Here is a 24,750-nt window from a genome sequence, read left to right on the forward strand (position 1 = left end):
ACAATTCTTGGCCTTTTATAAATCCTCTATGGACTTTCCACAGAATGTAGTCTTTCTTCTACCTCTCTCTTGACATTGAATAGATAACAACCCAACACATCGGCCGTCCATTGGGCATTGCTCATTTCCCTTCACATGTTATGATTCTCTTGATCATATCTATTTCAAATTGTTAAAGCAAGCTCATAGTACAATTTAGTGAGTACTCTTGATATTTATTGACTATATACCAAGTATGTTTGAGAGGCAATGTAATAGTTACAGGGTCAGCCTTCAGGCCTAGGTGCAAGTCCTATCTTTGACATATACTGCTTATGGGACCCTGGGTAAGGCATTCACAGTGTTCCAGATTGTTCTCTGAGGCTATAAGGTATAGAGAGGGTGTCCACCTTCTTTGCTAGAGGAAGTTTCCTCTCCTGGCAGTTCCTAAGACCAATTAAATCAAAGGTCCAATCCTCATCTATATATACATATCCATATCAAAAGAGAGACATAGGTAACATATGTATATGTATATTTATATGTGTATGTATGTATTCATACATATATACATACATGATACTGACTTATCCTGCATTTTGATGTTTGAATTACAGCTGTATCTGTTACTATCACCTCTCCTACTGGACTTTAAGCTAAATGAGAACATCAGCTGACTTCCAAATAATCTCTGTGCTTCTCCAGCATCTGTCATAGTTTTCCATTCAGTGGATGCTTAATAATGTAGATTCATGCATATATGAAATGTGTGTATGTATGTACATATTCAGATTTGGTTGATGCAATGGTTAATATTGCTGATTTTTTTAAAAAAAAACCTCTTTGTTAAAAAGGATGGTTCTCTGGGAGAAAGGGCAGTATATAAAGGGAAATTTAGTTGATATGAAAACAAATGATATAAATAATTTATTTTTAAGAAGCAAGTGAATTATTTAAAGCTTTTCATAGAATCATAGCTTTATAGCTGGAAGGAATTTTGGAGTTCAATGCAACCCCTTTATTTTATAGATGAGTTGCCCAAAGTTATATGTATTATAAGTGGCTGAGGTAGGTTTTTACCAGTTCCTCCAACCCAAATTTGGGGCTCTTCACACAAAGTGAAGGACCTTCTGGCAGTATCTACTGTTTGGAGACATTTGGATGATGGCTACTGCATCATCTTTTTTTTTTTTCTCTTCCAAGCCCTCTACAGACTGGCTTTGTTGTTGTTTTAATTTCAGTTATTTTTCAGTTGTATCCAACTCTTTGTGACCCTATTTGAGGTTTTCTTGACAGGGATACTTGACTGGTTTGCCATTTCCCTCTCCAGGTCATTTTCCAGATGAGGAAAGTGAGGCAAACAGAATTAAGTGACTTGTCCAGGGTCTGAGTAAGTGTGTGAGGCCAAATTTGAACTCAGGAAGATGTCTTTCTGACTCCAGGCCAGATGCTTTAACCGTTCTGCCACCTAGCAACTCCAATAAACTAGCTTGAGATAAACTGGCTGATTTTCTATCCATTTTCACCATCTGTTGACTCTGGTCATTGTTCCTATCCTCTCTGGCCGACTAGGATACTGAAAACTGTATCCACTTTTTCCTTCTCCAAGATCCATGAAGAAGTGCTATCTTTAGTAATAGTAATAATGGGATGCAACCAGAGAGTTAAAAAGCCTACTGCAACCCCTCCTCTTATCAAAGCTCTTCTCTCTCTTGACTTTTTTTTTTTTACTCACTACATAGACTCCATGAAATTGTTCATAAATGTTGAATGGTGCCTTTGGGAAAGATTTATCTCCATTTTTGAGAAAAAGAAGGCTCAAAACATCTTGTGAAATCTGCAGTCCACCCCCCCACCTTAACTCCCACAGGATGTGGTAGGGATTTGGGAGAAAAATTAGGGGTTGGAGGAGAGGATATTAGACTAGGGTCATTGCCAGAAGAGAACAAGTCTGGGTCTGAAAGGAAGGGAGACTATGAGAAGTAGTCCTGGGGATTTGCCACAACATCCTCACTCTCAGATACAAGTTCTGCTACTTCAGATTTCCCCTAGAACACCCCAGAGATGCAGTGAGATGGGCATAAGGAAATGGTACACAGTTCAAGGCAGCAGTTGAGGAAATGCTGGAAGGGACAGAAGGAAACGGAAATTCCAAGCTGAAGGGGTCTCAAAGAGAGCTCTTGTGGTCCCTGGCTGTGTGACAGTTGTTTTGTAAGAAGCATAAGGAGCATTCTTTCCTCTCTTTCTTCATTTCGCAGCCTGTTTCTGGAATCTGTTTGACCTACTTTGAATGCCATTCTAGTGGAGCTATTTGTTTTGCAGCTGGTGTTTACATACATGGATGTGGGTTGTCCTGGAGCCTGCTGGCATTCCACTTATAAGCAATTGGAAGTGTGGTTAGTACTGATTGTATCCCGCATTTTAATGTCTGAATTATAATAATCTCTGTTACTATCACATCTCCTACTAGACTTTAAGCTAGATGAGGGCAGAGGCTGACTGCCATATACACTCTGTGCCTCCCAAGCCCTCAGCACAGCTCTCCACTGAGGGACTTGGGGGCATTAATGCAACAAGTGGTACTGGAAATTGAATGAACCACACAGACTCCATCTTGTGACTCCATTCTGGAGCTAGCTTCTCTTTCTATTCAATTTTGGGTCTAGTACAATTTCTGTCTTGTGAGAAAATTTTATTCAGTTATGGAAATTGTGAGAAAATTGTATTGTATTGGTTAAACCTATCCCTGCATGGCTGGGAAGCTGGACCTCCTATATCTATTGCTTAGACACCCTTAACTAAAGACCTAGTAACCCAGTCAGATCTGAAAATAGATGCAAGGAGTTTTCTCACAATCATACATCTCAAGTAAGCCAAATGTCTTACCTGAACACTGGTCCTGTACTGATAGATCACTTATTGTTTCCATGTTCCTTTGTTTACAGACAATTTCAGGGATCGGGACACCTTTTGTTCTGGTTCCAAAGACCCATTTGCTCTCCTCTCAACTTGGAAAAGTTCTTCATCTTACCTCCAATTAGAAATCAGATTACCTAACTTTGTATCCTGGTTAATTGTTTCCTTTAATTAATTGGTCTTATTTGATTGTTTTTAATGTGTAAAAGTCTGTCACGCCCTGTATTCCAGGTCCAATGTCAAAGCTGAGGAAGGTTACTGGTCCCCATTTGTTGGACAATTGGCACGCATTATTTAATAAATTCATATGCTTAAAGCTAGACTCTTTCTTTTCTCAGTGGTTTCATCTTTCACCTGCCACACCACTCAAAGGATGCTTAATAGTTTGTCATGTGTCTGCTTGGGTTATTCTGTGCTCCTTGGACTGTGATGCCTTCCATCTGAAATTACCTTCCATCCTCTCTATATGCATTTTGTAGACAGTTGTCTACTTCATTAGATTGTGAACTCATTCAAGTGCAGGAACTGTGTTTGCACTATTCTTTGTATCCCCAGAGCTTAGCACATTGCCTGACTTGTAGTAAATCATTTAGTAAATGCTAACACATTCTGTGCCCATTTGATCCATATTATGATTATCTCTCTGTATACTTTATAAAAAGAAGATTGGCTTTGACCTATTCTTTCAATAAGAACTAATATTTATGCCAGGCCTGCTATGTGTCAGGCACTATGCTAACCATTTTGCAAATATTACTTCATTTGATCCTCACAACAACCCTTGGAAGTAAGTTGAGGAAATTGAGGCAAATTGAAGTTCAATGACTTGTCCAAGATCACACAGTGTCTGAGGCCAGATTTAAACTGAGCTCTTCTAGACAAAATTTTAAGCTCTTTGTTTAAAATACTGATAATTTTCCTATAACCAAACCTACCCTATGGCTTCTTCCACCCTCCCTCCTTTCTTTACTTCTTTATTTTTCTTCTTTCTTTCCTTCTTTCCATCTTTCCTTTTCTCTCTCTCTCTCTCTCTCTCTCTCTCTCTCTCTCTCTCTCTCTCTCTCTCTCTCTCTCTCTCTCTCTCCAAAACCAGGATTCATTAGCACCTTTAGTTTCACAGATCAAAATCCCTTCATTCTTTCATAGGTATACCCAGGGAAACTTTAATTAACTGGAAGACAGCCTTCTAGTGATCAGATCCTATGAAATTAGCTCAGCAGGTTCTCACAAAAAATAGACATCAAATCCATATTTATACCTTTTCTAGATTAGTAAGCTATGTCACAACAGTAGTTCTCTGTGCCATGGGCCTTGAGCACCTATGATCATCTCCATGCCAAAGTGGAATTGGAATCAAACTATAATGGGTAATTCTCTCTTATTATCAATTGGAAAACAGTTTTAGATGATTAATTTGTGAGCTTATTGAGGCTTAGAGGTTTATTTCTTGATACTGGAGGAGTGATTTTTTTTTTTGGTCTATCCCCAGCTTGTTAAATTTGCCAGGCAACAAAAATATGAAAAATAATCCGTGTGTCAAGTCTTGGTGAGATTCATTGAAGATTTTTTTTTACCTAGTCCTGGCTACAAAGGCCAGACATGCAAGTTTCTTCAATTCTTCCAAGCGCTTCTCTGATGTTTGCATCCTATTCTAGGTCTATAAATAAGTTCTCATCCCACCTAGGTGTGCTACAGTTTTATCTCCAGACTTTTTGATTGTGTATTTCTATCAAAGTATGGAGTCAAGAAGACTGAAATTCCTGAGTTCAAATCCAGTCTCAGGCACTTACTAGCTATATGACTGCTCTGGGCAAGTCACTTAAACCTATTTTCCTCAGTTTCCTCCTCTGTAAAATGAGCTGGAGAAGGAAATGGCAAACTACTCCAGTATCTTTGCCAAGAAAACCCCAAATGGAATCACAAAGTGTTGGACATGACTGAAAAAAATGACTAAACAACAATTAATCTCAGAAAAAAAGTTAAGTTTTCCCCTCAATGTAGATGTTTACCTATAAATTAGTTATATGTATTACTATGCTAACATATTTTGTTCGTTACAAAATGAATGGCAAAAATAGAACTCAAAAAGGATGAGCTAAGGATGAATATAAATAGTATTTAATTTTTTTTTTGCTCTTTTGAAACAGATTTTTTTTTACAGTGAGAGCAATGTTATTGAATATGCTCATTATTTTTGCAACACTTGCATCAACACTTTGTAACTCAATAATTCAAAGGATTGGTCCTAAATTCATTGCTATAAACCTGATGACTGATGGGAATGGACTTTTGTCCAGCCAAATTTGTCCATGACGGGGATAGAATCACTCTGTCAGCATATTAGTGACATTTCCATCCCTACTAAGATTCAGGTGTTTCTGCTGTTGCTGGTGGTTGGCAAAAAATGAATTAAATCAATACATAAATGGATTCCTGGAGAAATATATTCTTTATTAAAATTATTTTTCAAGGGAAGGAAGAGATATAAAAATATATACACTCCTCTATTCTTGATACATCTGAGCTTTGATGAGAAGGGCTCAGTCAGATGGTCTGCTGACTGTGCTCAGCCAACTTCATTGTGGGGATGGATCCCTCTTTGTCATTGCTATTTACGTATTTCTGAACTTGTCTTCAATCACACACATACTGTCACTCACATGTCTTATCATTACTGCTACTTTTAATTTCCTTTGCTCTGCTTCATTGGCTCATGACTGATACATGAGCATTTATTCATTCCTAGTATTTTCTGAACCCCACTGCCTGCTGAAGGAGTAGTGACATTGGACAATTCATTCCAAAGAACATTTACATTCAACTGAATGGATTTCTTGTAATCATCCCTTCACTCCTAGCCCCTAGGTCTGAAGCCAGTACTAAGCCTTGCTCCTTCTTATGCTTCTTCTATGGCCCCTGACTCTAGGCAAAAACAATAGAGCCTTTGATAAAAGGGCTCTAGCTTCCCTTGAAGTTTTGCCCATTGGTGCAGTTTGGATTTGAAGGAGAGAGGTTTCAGCAATCTTAGCTATTGAAAGAGAAAACTGTACAGACTGAAATAGAAAACTTAATTCATATTCATATATAGTTATATACATTTTCTAAGACCAGTATTAATATTTTCTCATTCAAAAAGGATGGATAGCATTTGCAGTTATGAAAACCCTAAATAGCAAACACAGCTTTACATACAGGATGTCCCAAAAGAATTAGTTCAATTTTATGCTCAAATATAGCTTAAAACTAAAATGAAAGTTTTAGTACACTTTCTATATCAAGGAGTATGTTGTGGGAACCAGAAACTAACGTGAAGTGTTGTGGCAGTCACAAACTGGATAGGAAAAGCATTCTCCTGATATGATGACCATTATTATTATCTATAGCAGCAGTAGCAGCAGCAGCTGCTGTGGTAGTAGTAGTAAAAGTGTTTTGTAGTACTGGTGGTAGTATGAATATGGAAACTATCCCCACTAATGCTGAGTTGATTAGCAATTCTTCAGTGAGTTGCCTGAGGACATAGCCTTAGTAAGTTTCCTTTCCTTAGATCTCCTAACTAATGTGTTTAGAACTTGAGAAGAAGTAGGACTTGAACTCACATTCTTCCTAATTCAAAGGACATTTGTGCTACCTCCCAACCATTATTGACATGTTTGAAGAGAGTTAATGGTCAAGATGAAATTTTAGTTCTCACCAGCTTTAATCTTTACCCTAAAATTTGTATGACATTGCCATCTTGTGGTGAATATGGGTAACAAACCTTTCCAACACAACTAATCAAAAAGGGACCCTGAAAGAATCCATAATTACTGCTTTTCTCACTTCACTATCCCTATAGCTCAGGGAATCTTCAATTTGTTCTTTTGGAAGTTCAAGTTTCTCAGACCCTGTAAGTAAATTATGAAAAAGCAGATTGCATGCAGATAAGCAAAGAATTGCCAAAATATGTAAAAAGTCGTTATAAAAAAACTTAAACTTACATAGAATATAATTAAACCATGTTCTCACTCATACAAAGAAAGTTAGGAAGACAAATGCTTTTGTCCCTGGATTTAAACAGCATATGAGGAATGATTAAAGGGAATAATATATACTGTAGTTTCTCTTTCAGGAAATGAAATATGATTTCTTTGAGGTCAAAGAATTTGAGAATTGTGTCATGATAGTGTGTTACAGTGGAAATTATGGGGCTCTATTTAGAGCCAGGGAGACCTTGCTTGAATCCTTCTGTAGATTTTAACTAGTGGTGTGATCATAGGCAAGTCATCTAATTCTTCTGTCCATTAATACCTCATCTGTACACTGACAGGGTTTTATGACCTTGAAGGACCCTTTCAGTCTAAATCTATGACCTAGGAAACTCATCTCTGCTACTTATCACTTGTGAGATCTTGAGTAAATCAATTAATCTCCCCTAACCTCAGGCTTCTTCACCACAAAACAATGGCATTAATCTAGGAGGCTCCCTCCAACTCCAAATCTATGAAAAGGTTAAAAAAATTAGGTGAAAAAATTAAACTGGTAAAAATAACAACAGTAATGACAATGAAGAGGTGTAAAAAAGCCTGCAAGGAAAGTGATTTTAAGAAAATAATTAGTAAAAGATTAAACTTGTATATTGATTAAAGAGTTGTGATTAAAAACAGAATTTGGGGGGCAGCTAGGTGGTACAGCGGATGGAGCACTGGCCCTGGATTCAGGAGGATCTGAGTTCAAATCCGATCTCAGACACTTGACACTGACTAGCTGTGTGATCCTGGGCAAGTTACTTAACCCCAGTTGCCTTGCCAAACACAAACTAACAAACAAATAAAAAAGGGTTGGCTCCCCATTGCTCTATTTCTAATTATCATGAAATAAGTTACTTTTTTATTAAGACAAGATGTAAGTTAGGCTCAAACAAGCATATCACCCTCCTACCTTTTGACACCAGAGAAAGAAAATCATGAACATCTCTAACATCTCTGAACATCACAAAAAGTTGGTGAGCAAGCACTTATTTAAATGGCTGCTACATTATGTTTGCCAGTCTTACTTTATGGAATTAAAAGGAAAAAAAAGGTTTCCTGATCTTAAGTTTGTAATCTGGTCAGGATGAGGTAAAAAGATTTCACCCACTCCATGAGCACAACATTTCTCCTTCCTAAGCCAAGTAAATGTGATTTTTCTCTCCCCAAATTTTCCACTTTTCTTGCCCTTAGGACATTATAGTTTGCACCCAGTATCTAACACAATGTTTTTCTTGGAATAAGCATATAAATTCATGGTCAATTGAATTGTTTCATTTTAATTTACAATTCAACATAATGTAAACATATGTGACATAGCTGTCCAAATATCATTCCTAAGCCACAGGTCTGACCATGTCAATACTCTCCTCAAAAAGCTCCCTATTGACTCTGGAGTAAACTTCAAACTTTTCTATTCGACATTTCAAGCCCTTCATATTCTGGTCCCAACCTATGCAAATTGCTTCCTATCATTCTATGTTCTAACCAAACTGGACTTCTTGCTATTCCTCTTAAATAACATACCATCTCCTACGTCCATGCCTTTGAACAGGTCTGCATCTATTATGCCATTGCTGTAATACCATGCCTCTTTTCCTCTGCATCATGGAATCCAAAGCTGAGCTTATTTTACTTCCTACATGGAATTTGCTAGGTCTTCAGCTGAGAGGGCTGCTGAAATTACCTTGCATTCACTTCTACGTATACATATTGCTTCCCCTGATATAAATTATTTGAGGGCAAGAGCAGTGTTATTTTTATTTTTTGATGCCTAGTGGCCAGCACACAGTAAGTACTTAATAAATGCTTACTAATTGGTGGGAAAAAATGCTGTAGAGATTAATTGAAGATTATGCATTATAAATAGATATGATTATCACAAGAAACATTAATGTTGGTAGTATTCCACCATAGAGAAATTAGATTACTTCTATGGATCTATAATCTCACTGGTGTAGCACTCCCTTCTCTGCTGCTGATTATAGCATGTGCATGCCTTAACCCTCTCTGTTTTCCTTTGGCCTTTTTTGTCTGCTTCTTTTTAAAAATAGTTTATTTTTTTCTCTTCAGTCATCCACAAAGTATCCACAGAAGGCTCTGGAACCTTTTCTCAAGTTATATTATTGGGATACTCATGCAACATTCAGATTGTCTATTGTCTACTGCTTGCAACATCATTACCTTCTCTCCTTAAATGATTACCCTTGCCCTTGATGATACCTACATTTAAAGTTTTATTTAGAATAATTCTTTGATGGTACTGCCTGGTTAAAATCTAAATCTCACTTTTAGGAGAGAAAAACATTAGGTTAGGTAACTTGGCTTAGGTTACATATACTTATATATTCATCTTCCCACTTCCTTCTATGATCCATCAAGCATGTCTTAAGTACCTTCCTTGAAACCACTAGAATCTCAAAACAAATTTAGTTTTTTTCTGATGCAATAAACATACTAGTCCAAGGATTCTCTATAGTCTTAAGACAATCTTCCAACGTCTCTACAATCCTAAAGAAGTCTTTTTGAATCTTCTGGGTTCTCATTAATACAATACAGCATTCCTTTTTGCAGCCAAAGGTGTTGGGTTACAATAAACAATTATTTCTTCACTTAATTCATCTCTTTCAAAGCCATTATTTGAGCCAGATCATAGTTCTACAACTAGGGAGTGGTATCTTCTCAGAATCTACTGAGCTAGTTGTCCATTATTTCTTTCATTCTGCTTATAAGGAAATCCACTATGGACCATGACATATTCATAGGGTTGTAAATAATCTCTGCAAGTAGTTTATAAGCTGAAAAATTACTCAATCTTTCAACATATGATGTCGAGTAACTTTTCACCAAACTGCTAATTCATGCCATTTCTGAACACCAAAATTTCCCATCACAGCATCACTTTGCTTGACAGTGAATTTGGGCATTCTCCCACCGTTTCTGTCAGAGATCTCAGCTAAACCCAAAGATAGTTGATAGGTTTTCTTTAGCTCTGAGCTGAGATATTTAAAAGTTATGAGTATCTTTATTTTCCCCATATTCTGAGACTCTAAAACACAATTCTGTCAGTAACTGTGGCTCTGATACATGTGGATCTGACAAAGATCAACAACTACATTGTATTACTGAGGCATCATTTCTGGTAGGGTGGCAGATAAATTCAAGTATATGATATGTTGATTTATGATATGTCGACATATATTATAATTCATGTGTATGTGTGTGTGTGTATGTATGTTCAGGTCTCTGTTCCTAACATATTCATCAGTGTGCAATTGAAACACTTGAGCTACAAGTTTCTTTGGGGATAGAAAAATATGCTTATATTTCCTTAAGTGATTTACTGTCAACATTTTTAGCTTTATTAGAATAATTTCTGTAAAGGAATATATACACTGAGAATTACTTCTCTCATTATAATTTAGCAACTATGCTTGGTCCTTGGTTGGGTATGCTTGTACATACCTAGTGAAATGATCAGTTGCCACTAAGGTATAAGTAACATTTATACTTATCTTCTTCCAAGTATTAAAACTCAATCAATATAGACAGGTTCCAGAGTTTTGCTAGTATTTACATTCTCCAAATAGGTAATAGGAGATAGTAGTGCTTTTCTATGAACACCTCATAAAGAAATTTCACATGTTTTAATGACATCTAGTATCATATTAGGTCTAGTCTCAGATCCAGCCCACTCTTTCCATATACCTATATCCTTCCTTTCATTCTCCAGTGTGCATACCTTGAAACCATAAAACCAAATGAGCTCTACTATATGTCTTCTAACAGTCAAGTCTCTCAATTCTCTGTCATCCTTGAAAGATCCTCCAGAATCCTCAGAATCCTGAGAGATACTCCTAAACCTTCTTGGGCCTCAGCAACACAGAACTCTTTATTATATAGATCTCATAAATAATGCTGGTTTTAAACTTTTGGGACCTCAGTTTCTAAAATGAGGCTGAAGGATTACACCTTTTTTTTCTTGCTACTATGCTTTTAGGAAACCATTCAAAGATAAATATCAATTGTTATGTAGTAAAGCTTCCATATGTTTGATTAAGATTCACTTGGTAATTTTATATAGGGATTTCAATTTCATTATTTGATCTATTGCTATATTTAACTTTTGAAGAGTGAAGATAATCAATGAAGCAAGATGTAGCAGAAGGTGTACTGTGGTAAAATGAAAAGCATGTTGTATTGTTAGGATTGGGGTTCAATTCCTGTCTTTCCCACTCATTATCTAAGTGACTTTGGTTGACAACTACTCTGGGTCTCAGCTTCCTCTTTGGTCTAATGAGGGTATTATACTAGATGACCTATAAGGTCCCTTCTAGCAATATACATATATATATATATATATATATTATATATATATATATGTAATCCTGTGAAATCTTGATTAATTTATCAGTATTGAGGGAATTCATATGCATGCTTTTTCATACATCCAGATGATATGCGCCACTTGTGCATTTTTCTATGTATTTAGATGTTACATTTCAGTTTCTTACAAGGTAAATTAGTTAAATTTTGTAAAGAAGTGTGACTTAGATCATAACAGTTTTTGTTTGTTTTTGTTCATTTTGTGTTGTGATAATATATTAAACCCACATCACATAGCAGAAGACCTCTACAAAAGCTGCTTTGACCTTCTATGATACTGCATTTGCCTACATGAATGTTTCCTACTCTACTTCATGCGTAGAAAAGGCAATTTGATAATTACCCATTGCTGATTAATCTTTCCATTGTGGGAAGAAAGCTGTGTTAATAATTTTGGAATGTTGTTTTGGCTAATGTTTAAAAAAAACAAAGAAAGAAAAGGCAACTGTTCAGAAATGTGGAAAGAACCAGGCTTGGGGAAATCTCTTAAAAAAAACTGACATTTTTGCTTGCCTTGATTTAGCGAGCTTAGTCATATATGAGAAAAATAGTCATGGAAAGGAATATCAGAAGAGAAATTCGGAATGAACAGGATTCATCCCTTTTTTTCCACTGCATGTTACCTTTTCACTCTTTGTGTGTACAAAAATCAAAGTTGTGGAGCTTTGGGAAGCTCTTTTACATCTTATTTAGAAGAAAAATTATGCTGAGATCTAATATCATGTAATTAGCCATCCTGCACAAAAAGGATTGGCTAGGGCCATTGTTTCAATTGTACCAGCTGTTGATGGAAAGCTCTTTATTAAAATAATCTCCAGCAAGTAGGAAACAGGGAAAGTGAAAGCTTAATACCATCTGAAGATCCTGAAAGCTGAAATTTCAATGTAGTTTCATTGACAGCTAGATGTTGGAATGGTGACATTCTCTATCATTACAGGGATTGGGAATAGGCCTATGTTTTCATTGGAATAGGTACCTTCCAGTTAAGGAAGCTCTTTATGTCACTGTAAGTCAGTACCTTTTCTGCAACTTACAGAGGTTAAGTGAATTAGCCATGGTGACACAGCTAATATGTAATCAAATGTAGAACTTGAACCCAGATCCCACTGGCTTTGAGACCATCTCTCTATCTACTTTGCCACATCTACCTCTAATCCTTCTGATTATGGACAGTACAAAATTGTAGTAATAATGATAATATGAAGTGAGAAAGATATGTAATTGAATATAAAGTTATTTTTTCCTATAATGTATAAAAGAATAGCAAACAGTTATAGATATAGTAGTCATGTCATGTAATTTATAATGCTTTTATAAGTTTATGATAAGAATGAATCATAATGTAATTGGAAAACTGATAATTAGTCGGCTAAGAAGAGAAGGGGTTTTTTTTCTTTTCTTTTTGCTTCTGAAAAAGCACTTGCATAAAAGGAGTCTTAGTCTTCAAAATCATAAGCCAAAAAGTACATGAGGGTCTTCTTAGGGTCATAAATGCATTTGTTTAAATGATGTAAGTGCCTTTGAACTGGTAGAAGAGCTCAGATATCATCTACATCCAATGGCCAAACTAAATACAGTGTTTACTTAAAGAGTGCACTGAGGAATATTCTAAATTGTAGTAGTAGACTATCCTGTATTATTATGATGAACTACATATATGGAAAATTTTTTATGTCTCCTTTGTAAGTTTTTGGTTGTCAGGAAGGTAAAAGGATAAGGAATTTTCAAACAGGGTACCTATAGATAAAGACTGAAAGAGAATGAGGCGTCTAACAAATATAATGCACTGATTAAGAGATAGAAGACTTTAGGGGGAAGGAGACTTTCTTCCACTAGGATTTATTTTTTCAAGAGTCTGGTTGTATTTCCATCACCTACTATAGTTCCTAGCACAGAACAGATATTTAATAAGTGTTTCTGAATGGAAAACTATGAGAAAATACTCAGTGAAAATAAACATGGAAAGTTAATGGAGAACCAATCAAACTTATGCTACATGACTTGATTAGTACCATATACTATCAAAAAATGACATGTTTTCAGATAAATTACTCATATTATTTTGAAAATAATATACTTTTTATGGGAGACTAGAGATCTGTGATACTGGATATCCCCACCTATTGAATATAGAGTGAGGGATAGATAGAAATGATTATATTTTGAATGACTATAAACTAAAGAACATGAGGTTTTACAATCTTACTCTGTAAAGTAAGAGTGACAAACTGAGGAAAACAATAGGAGCTTTGGACTTAATAAGTTTATAGTAGCAAACAGAGGTTTCATGAGGATCCATGTTAAAATTGGTATGCATATGTATTATTACTGAATGCTACAAATTTATGATAATTTAAGAATACTATTTATAATCCTATAAATACCTTAAAAGATTACTCTTCAAAAATGAAAACAAAACAACAAAACCAAGAGCATATATTCCAACATGCTGCTTAACACAGGGAATCCTCTTTCTGAGTGTATTAGAAGAGAACAGGTAAACTTTAACAAGAGATATTCCATAGGATATTACATCTACAATTATACAATTATTGAAAGATGAAGAAATAACATGGTCTCATATCCTTATTGTTTTTATTTGATTATAAAAAAAAATGATTCGATAGATCAAAATGTTGCCTTTAAGGCTATCCGCAACAAGATATCTCCTGTATGTGCCAAAAATCATGTAAGACTCCATGCAAGATAGAAACTTCAGGGCAAAGATGTTTGCAGTTGTTATGCAAGAGGTACAGAACAGAATCAGGGTGTCATAGAATTTCTTTATAAATGGCAAAATCTTACCAGTGCTCTTGTTTACAGACTGCATTGTGCTCATTCCAAGGCCTAGAATGTTACTGGCCCAACTCAGTGAACTCTGTCACTCAAAAGACTTTGCCATATCTGTCTGACAGGTAAAACCAAGTGGATTAAGAATTCTCGTTAGCTAGATTGCTATGCAGTTGGGAAGCCAACCTATTGAGCTTGCTTATTTTTAATACATATCTTGCACAGAAACTGCAGATGGACAGTAATCTAGGGCCCAGAACTGAACACAAGGAGAAGAAAAGGCTAGATTGCCTTTAGAAAATTGCACAATGCCTTCAATGTATTCCTGAAACAAAGTCCCATTTTTTAATACTAGTATACTTCCAGTAATGATATTTGACTGTGAGGCATGGAACACTTCAGTCCCCAATTAATTGAAGGGTGAGAGTCACCCAAAGGGCAACGAGGAGCCACATTTCAGGCACGAACAGGCCACAACACATCAAAAACATGGAATTGCACAGGAGAAACAATTTGAAACAACAAATGAAATCATTTGGACACTTTTCTTGCTTACTTCCTGCAGATGTAAAATGGAATACATTTATCTGCCTGGAGGTTTGTGAATTTTTGTCAATAATGTCAATGATAAAGAATAGCCTTAAGCAGCAGATGGGCCTGTTGGCGAGTTGTTTTGTTTAATGGTTTAATATCTTATTGATATTTTTGGAGGTTTTATGTTTAATTTACAGAATAACACAAGCATTTTAATAACATATTATAAAAAAAAGATGATTGCACATGAAACTCAAATCTCCAATGTACAACTTGCTATTCCTTTTAAATATACAATAAAGTTATTATGTAAATTTCATTTTTCCATTATTTCTTCCCTACCCCCACATGTCCTAGAGATGGCCAGCATTAGACACACACACACACACATACACACATATACACATACATATATTATATGTATATATATAATTATATATATAAACATATACATATTATATGTATATGTATAATTATATATGTAATTATATATATAATTATATACATAATTATATATATAATTATATATATATATATATATATATATATATAATTATATACATACATCTATTTCTCAGTTCTTTCTCTGGTAGCAGATAGCAACTTTCTTCATATGTCCTTTAGAGTTAATTTGGGTATTTATAATAGTTAAAATAACTTATTCACTCAAAGTTCTCCTTAAAACAATATTGCTGTTACTACATACAATGTTCTCTTGGTTCTGCTCATTTCACTTTTCATTATTTTGTACAAATCTTTCCATGTTTTTCTAAGATCATTGAGCTCATCATTTCTTATAACACAGTAGTATTCCATCACAATCATGTACCACAACTCCTTCAGCCGTTCCCTGCAATTTCCAGTTCTTTGCCACCACAAAGAGAGCTACTATGAACATCTTAGAACATATAGGTTCTTTTCTCTTTTCCTCTAATTACTTTTAAAATAGACCTATTCCTGGGTCAAAGGGTATAGACAATTTAATAACTCTTTGGGCATAATTCCAGATTACTCTCCAAAATGGTTGAATCAGTTCACAATTCCACTACAAACTATATAAACAAAATTATAAAAAAGCTTTTCATACAAATAAAATCAAATTTAAATAATTGGAGAAAATTTTTTAAAAATTTATTAAAACTTAAATACATAATTAAAAATACAAAGAAACATGTTAAACTAATATATTAAAACTTAAATATAAAATAAGAAAATAAAATAAAATGTCATGTGCATAATGGAACATGAAAAGATTCAAAATATATAACAATAAATTTCCATTACAAGAAATCCTATGTATTAAATGATATGTGTTGTGGTGAGAGCTATCCATCTTTTGCTTCCTTGTAGGTTTTCCTTTGTTCTCTGCTATATACTTTTTAATTTGTTCTTTATCCCCCTTCCTCCTCCCTTTCACCCAATTTGTTTATGGGTATGCAGAGCCAATAAAATAAAAATGACAATATTACTCAAACTAATTTACATCTTCAATGTCATCCCAATTAAATTACCAAAAACTTTTACTTTACTGAATTAGAAAAATATAATAACAAAATTTATTTGGAAGAACAAAAAGTCAGGAATGTCAGAGAAAATAATGAAAAAAATGTAAAGGAAGGAGGTTTAACAGTACCAGCTCTTAAACTTTATTATAAGGCAGTAATTATCAAAACTATTTAGTACTGGCTAAAAATTGAAAGGCAGATTAATGGGATAGAGTAGACATACAATTTACAGAATAAATAAGTATAATAATCTTGTATTTGACAAGTATAAAGATTTCAGATTTTGGTATTAGAATTCAAAAAATTGTTGGGAAAACTGGAAAGTAGTATGGCAGAAACTGGGTGTAGACCAATATCTTACACCATTTGCCAAGATAAGGTCAAAATAGATACATGACCTAGATATAGAGATATTATAGGAAAATTAGAAGAACATGGAATATATTAGTTATCAGATTTATGAATAGGTGAAAAATTTATGAATAAACAAGAGATACAGAGCAAAGTTAGGTATAAAATGGATAATTTTGATTAATATAATTAAAAAAGGTTTCATACAAATAAAATGAATGTAGCCAAGATCAGAAGGAAAGCAGAAAATTGGGGGAAATTTTATAGACAATTTCTCAGATAAAAGTCTCATATCTTAAATATAATAAAGAACTTTGTCAATTCTATAAGAATACAAGTCATTTCCCAATTGATAAATACTCAAAAGATATGAATAGACAGTTTTCTGATGAAGAAATCAAAATGATTTATAGTAATATGAAAAAATGTTCTAGGTCATTATTAATTGGAAAAACGTAAATTAATAAATTTTGTTTTGCACGTCTTGGTCATATCCTGAAGTAATGCTCTTCCCCCATTGAACCTTCCTTACTAACAACAACAGAAAAAGCAGCAAAACAAAACTGACCCATCAAATGATAACTTCTGACAGTTTGTGAAATAATTTATATACCATGATCCCCTTGCTTCCTCTATTTATTTATTTGTTTGTTTATTTTTTAGGCAATTGAGGTTAAGTGACTTGCCCAGGGTCACACTGCTAGTGAGTGTCAAGTGTTTGGTCTGATTCCGATTTGAACTCAGGTCCTCCTGACTTCAGGGCCACTGCTCTATCCACTGCGCCATCTAGCTGCCCCTAATCCCCTTCTTTTATACCAAGAAAATGGAAATGTGTTTCATCACCTGTCCTCTGGTAACAAATTTAATCAATGGGCCACTTATCCTTTAAGAAGCATTTAGGTCTCTTTTATACCAGAGTTAAATAGTCGCATTTAGGAGGAAATTGCCACAATTTATATAGGAAAACCTAAATAGCAGGAAAATAAACTTAGGTATTTAGGGGTAGCAAAATTTTCAAGCTTAAAATTTAAATGATCTCTTGTTGGGCATGTTAGGGAATTTTTGTTCAAATAAGATACTATATGGCCTCTGAGGTCCCTTCTTAATACTATAGGAGACTGTGATTTGGGGGCACATTTTATAGCTAACTCATCTAAGTGGCTTCATCAGGACACATTTCAGCATGTAACCAGATGTTTTAATTGAAATAATATGGGGCAGCTGAGTGGCACAGTGGATAGAGCACCGGCCCTGAAGTCAGGAGGACCTGAGTTCAAATGCGGCCTCTGGCCAAACACTTGTCACTTACTAGCTGTATGACCCTGGGCAAGTCACTTAACCCCAATCACCTAAAATAAATAAATAAATAAATGGAATGATATGTATAAAGTGCCTGGCACATAATAGACACCATAATAGACACCTAATAAATACTTATTCACTTCCTCCATGGGGAGCATATTAGGGTTCTGTTGTGAACAAAGTGATTAGTTAATAATATCTGTCTTGATTTTTCTTTTCAAATTGAGTTCATCTCTTATTTTCTGTAAAAACACAGGCCTGACATCTCAAGATAGCATTGTACAAGAACTTGAAGAGATTCCTAAAATATTTTTGAGGATTTTTCTTTTGTAAAACTCTATGGGATGAAGTGGGTAAGAATGCTGAATTGGAGTCAAAAAGACCTGACTTGAAATCCCATCTCAAATATTTACTAGCTCATAACCTTAGAAAATTCACTTAACCTGTTTGTCTGTCTGTCTGTCTGTCTCTCTCTCTCTCTTCCTCTCTCTCTTCCTCTCTCTTCCTCTCTCCCTCTCTCTCTCTCTCTCTCCTCTCTCTCTCTCTCTCTCTCTCTCATTTTTCCTCATCTGTGAAATGGAGATAATAACAGCACCTCCCTCACAGAGTTGTTGTGAGGATCACATGAGGAGTTTACTGAGCAGCTTTGCAAAACCTAAATAAAAGGAGTAATGATGATGATGATGATGATGATGATGATGATGATGATGATAATGATATTGTTGTTGTCTTTATCTAGCCCTGCTGCCTATGTGAGTAGTGAAATGAGTTGACTGTGTCTGGGAGACACTGTTGAACTCATTACAGAATTACAACTTTGGGTCATTCATATTTTAGGATTGAAAAAATATGAGTTTTCTCCTAAACAACAGCATAGAATATTGCACCATTTATCCTTATTTAATTTTGAGAGTTGTCTTAAATCTTTTTTGTACATAGATGATACATGCATTTAAAATGAAATTGTTGTTTCCCTTATATTGATTTTTGTTGTCATACATGGATGAAAGTCTCCATTTTCTGTTTCTAATGGATTCAGAATTTAGGAAGCTGTTATTTGTGTGTTGCTACCTTGGATATATAGCAATGAACTGAGGGCCACTATGTGATGCAAATGCTTAGAATTCTGTCTTCTTCATAGCTGGATCCATGGACATAGATTTATAGAAGGGAATAGAGGAGAATGAGCAAAGGAATAAATTTTCTGTGAGATCAGTTGTCATCTCATAGGATCATTAATTTAAAAGGCAAAAGGGATCCCAGAAGTTCAATCTTTTCATTGTACAGATAAGGAAATGAAGATCTATGGAGGTTAAGAGACCTCCTCAAGGTGGTTAAGGCACTCACCCAAGGTAGCATGATTAGTATCAGAGGTGGGAGTTGAACCATTAGACTATGAGCTCCTGGAGAGCAGAAACTGTCTTTTGTCCCTCTTTGCATGCGAAGTGCTTAGTACAGTGCCTGACACATAGTAGGCACTTAATAAATAATTATTGATTGACTGCCTATTGAATCTAGGTCCAGGATCCTCCAGAGTCAGTGTTAATTGTTTAAGGATGATTATTCTGACAACTTTTGAGACACTGAACTACTTTGGTACTGCTCCCTTCTCTCTCATTCTCTCTTTCCTTCAGTGGCCACTTGACACAGAAATCAAATTTGCAAAGAAATCATTCTTTGGAAAAGAATGGATGGAGAAAGATTGTTGAAAATCTTTGAGGAAATGTTTGATATAACCAATCTAGACTTGGCATAGCTAATTTAATATTATATACGGATGGAGAAAGAGAAAGAGAGAGAGAGAGAGTCCTTTACTTAAGATTTAAAGGGCATAGAATGATCATTGATAATCACAAAAACCTGATTAAAAATTGGAATCTGATACTTTGCATTTTGTGGTCACAACTGAAAACATATGAACCTCTTGTTATATTCCCTTCCCCTCGTATATGTTTTTCTCACCACTGTTTTTCTTGCTTTTTATTCAGGACTCTTTAAGGACCCAAAAGAAATTTAAAGATGGCAAGACCCAACAATTTCAACTACTTTACCAGAAAATCTCTTGCTCTTGGTGAAGAATGCACTGCTACCAGGAAAAGTGAGGAGGAAGAAGAAGGACTAGAGCCAAATAGTGACTTGGAAGCTGGTAAACAGCTGCCTTTTTTTTATGGCAATGTTCCTCCAGAGATGGTGTCAGAGCCTCTGGAAGACCTGGATCCCTACTACCTGGAAAAAAACGTGAGCATTTCCTATGAGAACGAGGAAAATATTTCTATTTTACCCTCCATGAATGAAAAGATTTAAACTGGAATATGAAAAGGCTTGAAGAATAAATAGACTGAGTAAAATTTTAAATATTGAACTCTCAAAGATTCTTCTTAGGTTTAATCAAAGTTGATTCTGTCACTGACATCTTGATTCATTTACTTTTTAAATGATAAATAAATATGATGTGATGCCCAATAGAATGCAAATTTATGGGAGCTGGGACTATTTAAGTTTTGCCTTTTTATAATTGGTCCTTAGCAGAATGCTTGGCATATTGAATTACTCTTGTAGATATTCAGTAAATATCTGATATGCTGACCCAACACCAATGACTGACCATGCATCAATCAACCAATCAACATGTGTTTATTGAGTGTCTACTCTGTGATAAACAATGTGCAAGATATTCTAGGGCATTTTAAAAAAAAGCAAATGTGGCTTCTGCCATCAAGGAACTATGTTCATTAATTACAAGTAGACTAAGAGGGAGGATTAGAACACAAATCAGTATTCCACCATGAAGGTTTGACATTTATATACTATTTTAAATTTTGAAAAAAAATTACATACATTATTTATGTGCATTGAAATTCATGAAGAGCCATTGAGGTAGATATGCTATTTTGACTGATATTAGTCACATCAAGCTATTGAGTCATTGATATTTCAATAAAAGCAAACCTTGTATACATGGAGACTTGTGTGAAAAAAAGACTCATCTCCATTTAGTATTTGAGCTTTAAAAATTGTTTTAATCTAAATGCAAAACTCAGATTTATTCCTACTAGTTTTTGTCACATTAGATTTAGTTCACTGTTGAATGTTGTTAAGACTTTTCTTGGATCATGATATTATCATCTGATGAATTTACTCTTCCAATTTTATATCATTTGCTAATTTGATAAATGACCTCTGTCTTCATCCAACTCATTGTTAAAAAATTTTAAGAAATATGACCAAGAACAAAGACCTAAGGCATACCATTAGAGACTTTCCTATAGTGTGACATTATTTCTTTAGCTGCTTTGAGTGTAAATCCATCTAACCATATTATTTTCCACTCCATGTATCTATCTCTTGTTCACAGACAAAGTCAAGTACATTGACTAACATTGATGTTTTTGAATATGTATATAATAATACCTTGATCTAATAATTTAACTATATCAAAAGAGAAAAAAGTGATTAGTGTGGTTCCTAGAAATGACTACATTCCATTCTAGAACAAAATATTCATAAGAATACATTCCAGAATTTTGCCTAGCATCAAAGGCACTCACCAAAACAAAGTTCATCATCATTGTCATCCTCATCCTCACTAGAATTTATATGGTACTTTAAGGTTTGCGAAGTGATTTACATATTATCTCATTTGATCCTCACAAGAACTCATTTTACAGATGAGAAAACTGAGGCTGAGAGATGTTAGGTGACTTTCCCAAGGTCATACAGTTAGTGTTGGAGACAAAATTTGAATTCAGGTCCTCCAGAACCACCTATATGCAGATCAATATAATATTTGTGATATTTTATTTTCCTTCATTCTACACATTTCTTTATATTCTACATGATTGCTGAATGGTATAATCAATAGAATATAATCTTCAAATCCAAAAAGACTGGGTTCAAGACCCACTTCTGATACTTACTGCTCTGTCAACCTTGGCAAATCACTTACCCCCTCAGTACTCTAGCCTAGACAACTCTTTAAGACTATAAGTTCCAGGGGAAAATTCCACCTGAATATGTAGAAAATATTTCCTTATCAGACAGGGAGTTTTCTATATCAGTGCAGGCACAGGTTTGCCAACTGTCCCTATCTTTATGTGAAATACATTGTACTAGGCATACAATGATACAAAGACAATATAAGACATAGATCCTAGATTTCAAAAGGCCTACAACATAATAGAAAATATAAAGTATACAAACACATAAGCGATATAAGGTAGAATATGAATAGTGAAAAGAAAAGACACAAATAAATTGTCATGAGGTTTGAGGAGGGATTGTACTTTCAATTTGGGGAAATCTGAGATGATTGTGTGGAATGAGTGGCACATGGGTCAGGTCTTGAAAGAGGAAGAGATTTTGATAAGCAAAGATTGGGGTTCCATTCTAGGCATGAGGTGGTAAACATTACCTAAACTGGTACAAAATGCAATCTATTTATGCTATCCTAACCTGATGCAATACTTTTCACATGTTCTTCACCAAATCCTCCATCAAGGATCAAGTCAATGCAATGGAGGCCTTCCATTAGGCCTCTTTATATTTCTTGGCTGACATGCTATCTGTTAATTCAACATGGGACAATAACATGTTTAGCATCCAAGGCCTAATCTAGTTAAATTCAGAGAGGGTCATTACCAGATTTTCTATAGGATAATGACTATTTAGAACACAGCAGTTCATGAAGATGGCCTACTGATGGGGACAGTGGCTGACCTCTATGTCAGTGGAGAGAGTTCCTACAGATAAAATCGCAGACCCTTAACTTCAATTATTTAGGTACGGCCACATGTAGGTCCAATATTTATATCAGGGCTCTGCCACTATTAGCTATGTGACCTCAGAAGAATTACCTTTGCCTCTCAGTTTTTCTTCATCTGTTAAGTGACATGATTATATGTTCTCCACTACTTCTCATCTTTTATAATCCCATATTTGCACAATGTCATAAAGTTACAAGATACATATATAAGACATATATTACATATGATATATACATACATGTGCAACAGATATATATAACGTTATTATGTTACACACACATATATGTAGGCCATGTTATATATGTTAATGTATTACTATATATTGCAAAATATCATAAATAGATAATGTAATATAATTCAATATATTATATGTTATGTATGTTATATAATTCATATGTTATATATATATATATATAATATTATTTATCCTAAGGAGTTATGTAAATTAACAACAATGAGTGTCAAATGAATATCTGCAAAATGAAAATGCTATTTTCTCACTGTATTCTTACTTCCTCCTACAGACTTTCATAGTTTTGAACAAAAGAAAAACAATTTTCCGATTCAATGCCTCCCCTGCATTGTACATGTTAACTCCTTTCCATATTATTAGAAGACTATCCATTAAGATTCTGGTAAATTGATATCCTTTTCCAGTGACTCATCAGCAATTATTTTCTTAAAAGCAAAATAAAGCTAAGGGAATGCAATTTTTTTCAGCATTCAGATCTGACTTTTATTCGTTTCTCCACTTTAAAAGAATCTCTGATATTAGTCCATTAATTTCCTTTTAATTAAGTGGAAAAAGCAATATACTTATCTGGAAAATAGTCATGTTAGTGGTCCTCATTTGAAGATATTTGTTTTGCTTTGCAAAGCTGCGCAAAGAAGAGGGAGAAATGGCTTCCTAAAAGTAATTTGACAGCTATTTTATAGTAAGAAGTTGTATATTATCAACATATAGATGATCATCCTGATCAAATACATTGGAAATCTCTAACATGATTTATCATTTACATTCCTTGACTCTCACCTACCTTATTCAATGATGCTTATGAGCACTTTCCTGTTCAACTGTACATTTCTGACAAACCTTAATCCTCCAGATTGGATAAATTATTTTGAGTAAGTAAACAAAATATTTTTAAAATATATTTTAATTGAAACATTCATTTTTCCACATTGCATCAAAAAGTCATTGATTTCTGTATCCATTTTGTGTAGTTCTCCCTTGGAGATATAATTATACTCATTCTCTCTTGAGCACTTCTAGCATTGGGACAATTCAAAACCACCACCACAACAACAAAAACCTAGTCAACTATCAAGAAAGCATTAGACTCACCCACAGCTTTTTGGGAAAAGGAATTCCTCAGAATCTTCTTTGCCACTTGTTCTTAAATTAGTGGTGACAGCTGGCCAATATTTGACTAGCTTAGCAGGCATTTCATCTCGGAAACTGGTTGGTTATTAATTATGTTATGCATCTTTGCCAACTTTTTTTTTCCAAGTCATGATTTTGGAAACCCTAATGGTAGCATTCAAGGTATTTCTGTCCCTAGAATCCCTGAGCTTCAGGATTCCTTGGGTTGTGAGATAGATTTATTCAAACCCTTGCTTTGGAGCAAGAAGATTGCTAGTGCCAAAAATAACCACTTAAAAATTATGCCTTTTAGGGCCAGCTAGGTGGCACAGTGGATAGAGCACTGGCCCTGAAGTCAGGAGCACCTGAGTTCAAATCCGGCCTCAGACCAAACACTTGACACTTACTAGCTGTGTGACCCTGGGCAAGTCACTTAACCCCAATTGCATTAAAAAAAAATTGTGCCTTTGATCTTTCTAAGAGACTTATCTGGTATATAGAGTTCCACCAATATTCAAAGATTTCTTTCATGACTATTGATGTGTCATTCTTCCATCTAATGTACCTGTGGATACTTGCCTTCAGGTTCTCTTTCATTGGACTATATACTTTTGAAATCCTCATAAAAATCCTTGCAAGAGGCTTCTGTATAGGTCCATTCACATTCCTTCGTGATCCCTGGAACTGGTTTGATGTCCATATTCTTGCCTATGCGTAAGTATTTTCATATATTTTCCTTAAAATTGAAAACCAGTAACATTTTTGCAACCAAATAGTTTAAGAAAATTTTAAACCAAAAGGATAATTCATGAATCATACTTATTAGTATCTGGATCTGGAATTTTACATATTGTAGA

General features: G+C 34.7%; 1 protein-coding gene across 1 annotated transcript in view; it reads left to right on the forward strand.

Annotated features, from left to right (window-relative positions):
- Positions 1 to 24,750, forward strand: part of LOC110211528 (sodium channel protein type 9 subunit alpha-like) — a 109,423-nt gene that overhangs the window by 7,598 nt on the left and 77,075 nt on the right. Inside the window, 4 exon segments of the mRNA XM_020990898.2 lie at positions 19,756 to 20,005; positions 23,055 to 23,175; positions 23,568 to 23,655; positions 24,479 to 24,607. Coding sequence (XP_020846557.2) covers positions 19,787 to 20,005; positions 23,055 to 23,175; positions 23,568 to 23,655; positions 24,479 to 24,607 — 557 coding nt within the window. The 5' untranslated portion in view covers positions 19,756 to 19,786.

Source organism: Phascolarctos cinereus, unplaced genomic scaffold, assembly GCF_003287225.1.
Source record: "Phascolarctos cinereus isolate Bilbo 61053 unplaced genomic scaffold, phaCin_HiC Scaffold_726;HRSCAF=1367, whole genome shotgun sequence".
NCBI lineage: Eukaryota > Metazoa > Chordata > Mammalia > Diprotodontia > Phascolarctidae > Phascolarctos > Phascolarctos cinereus.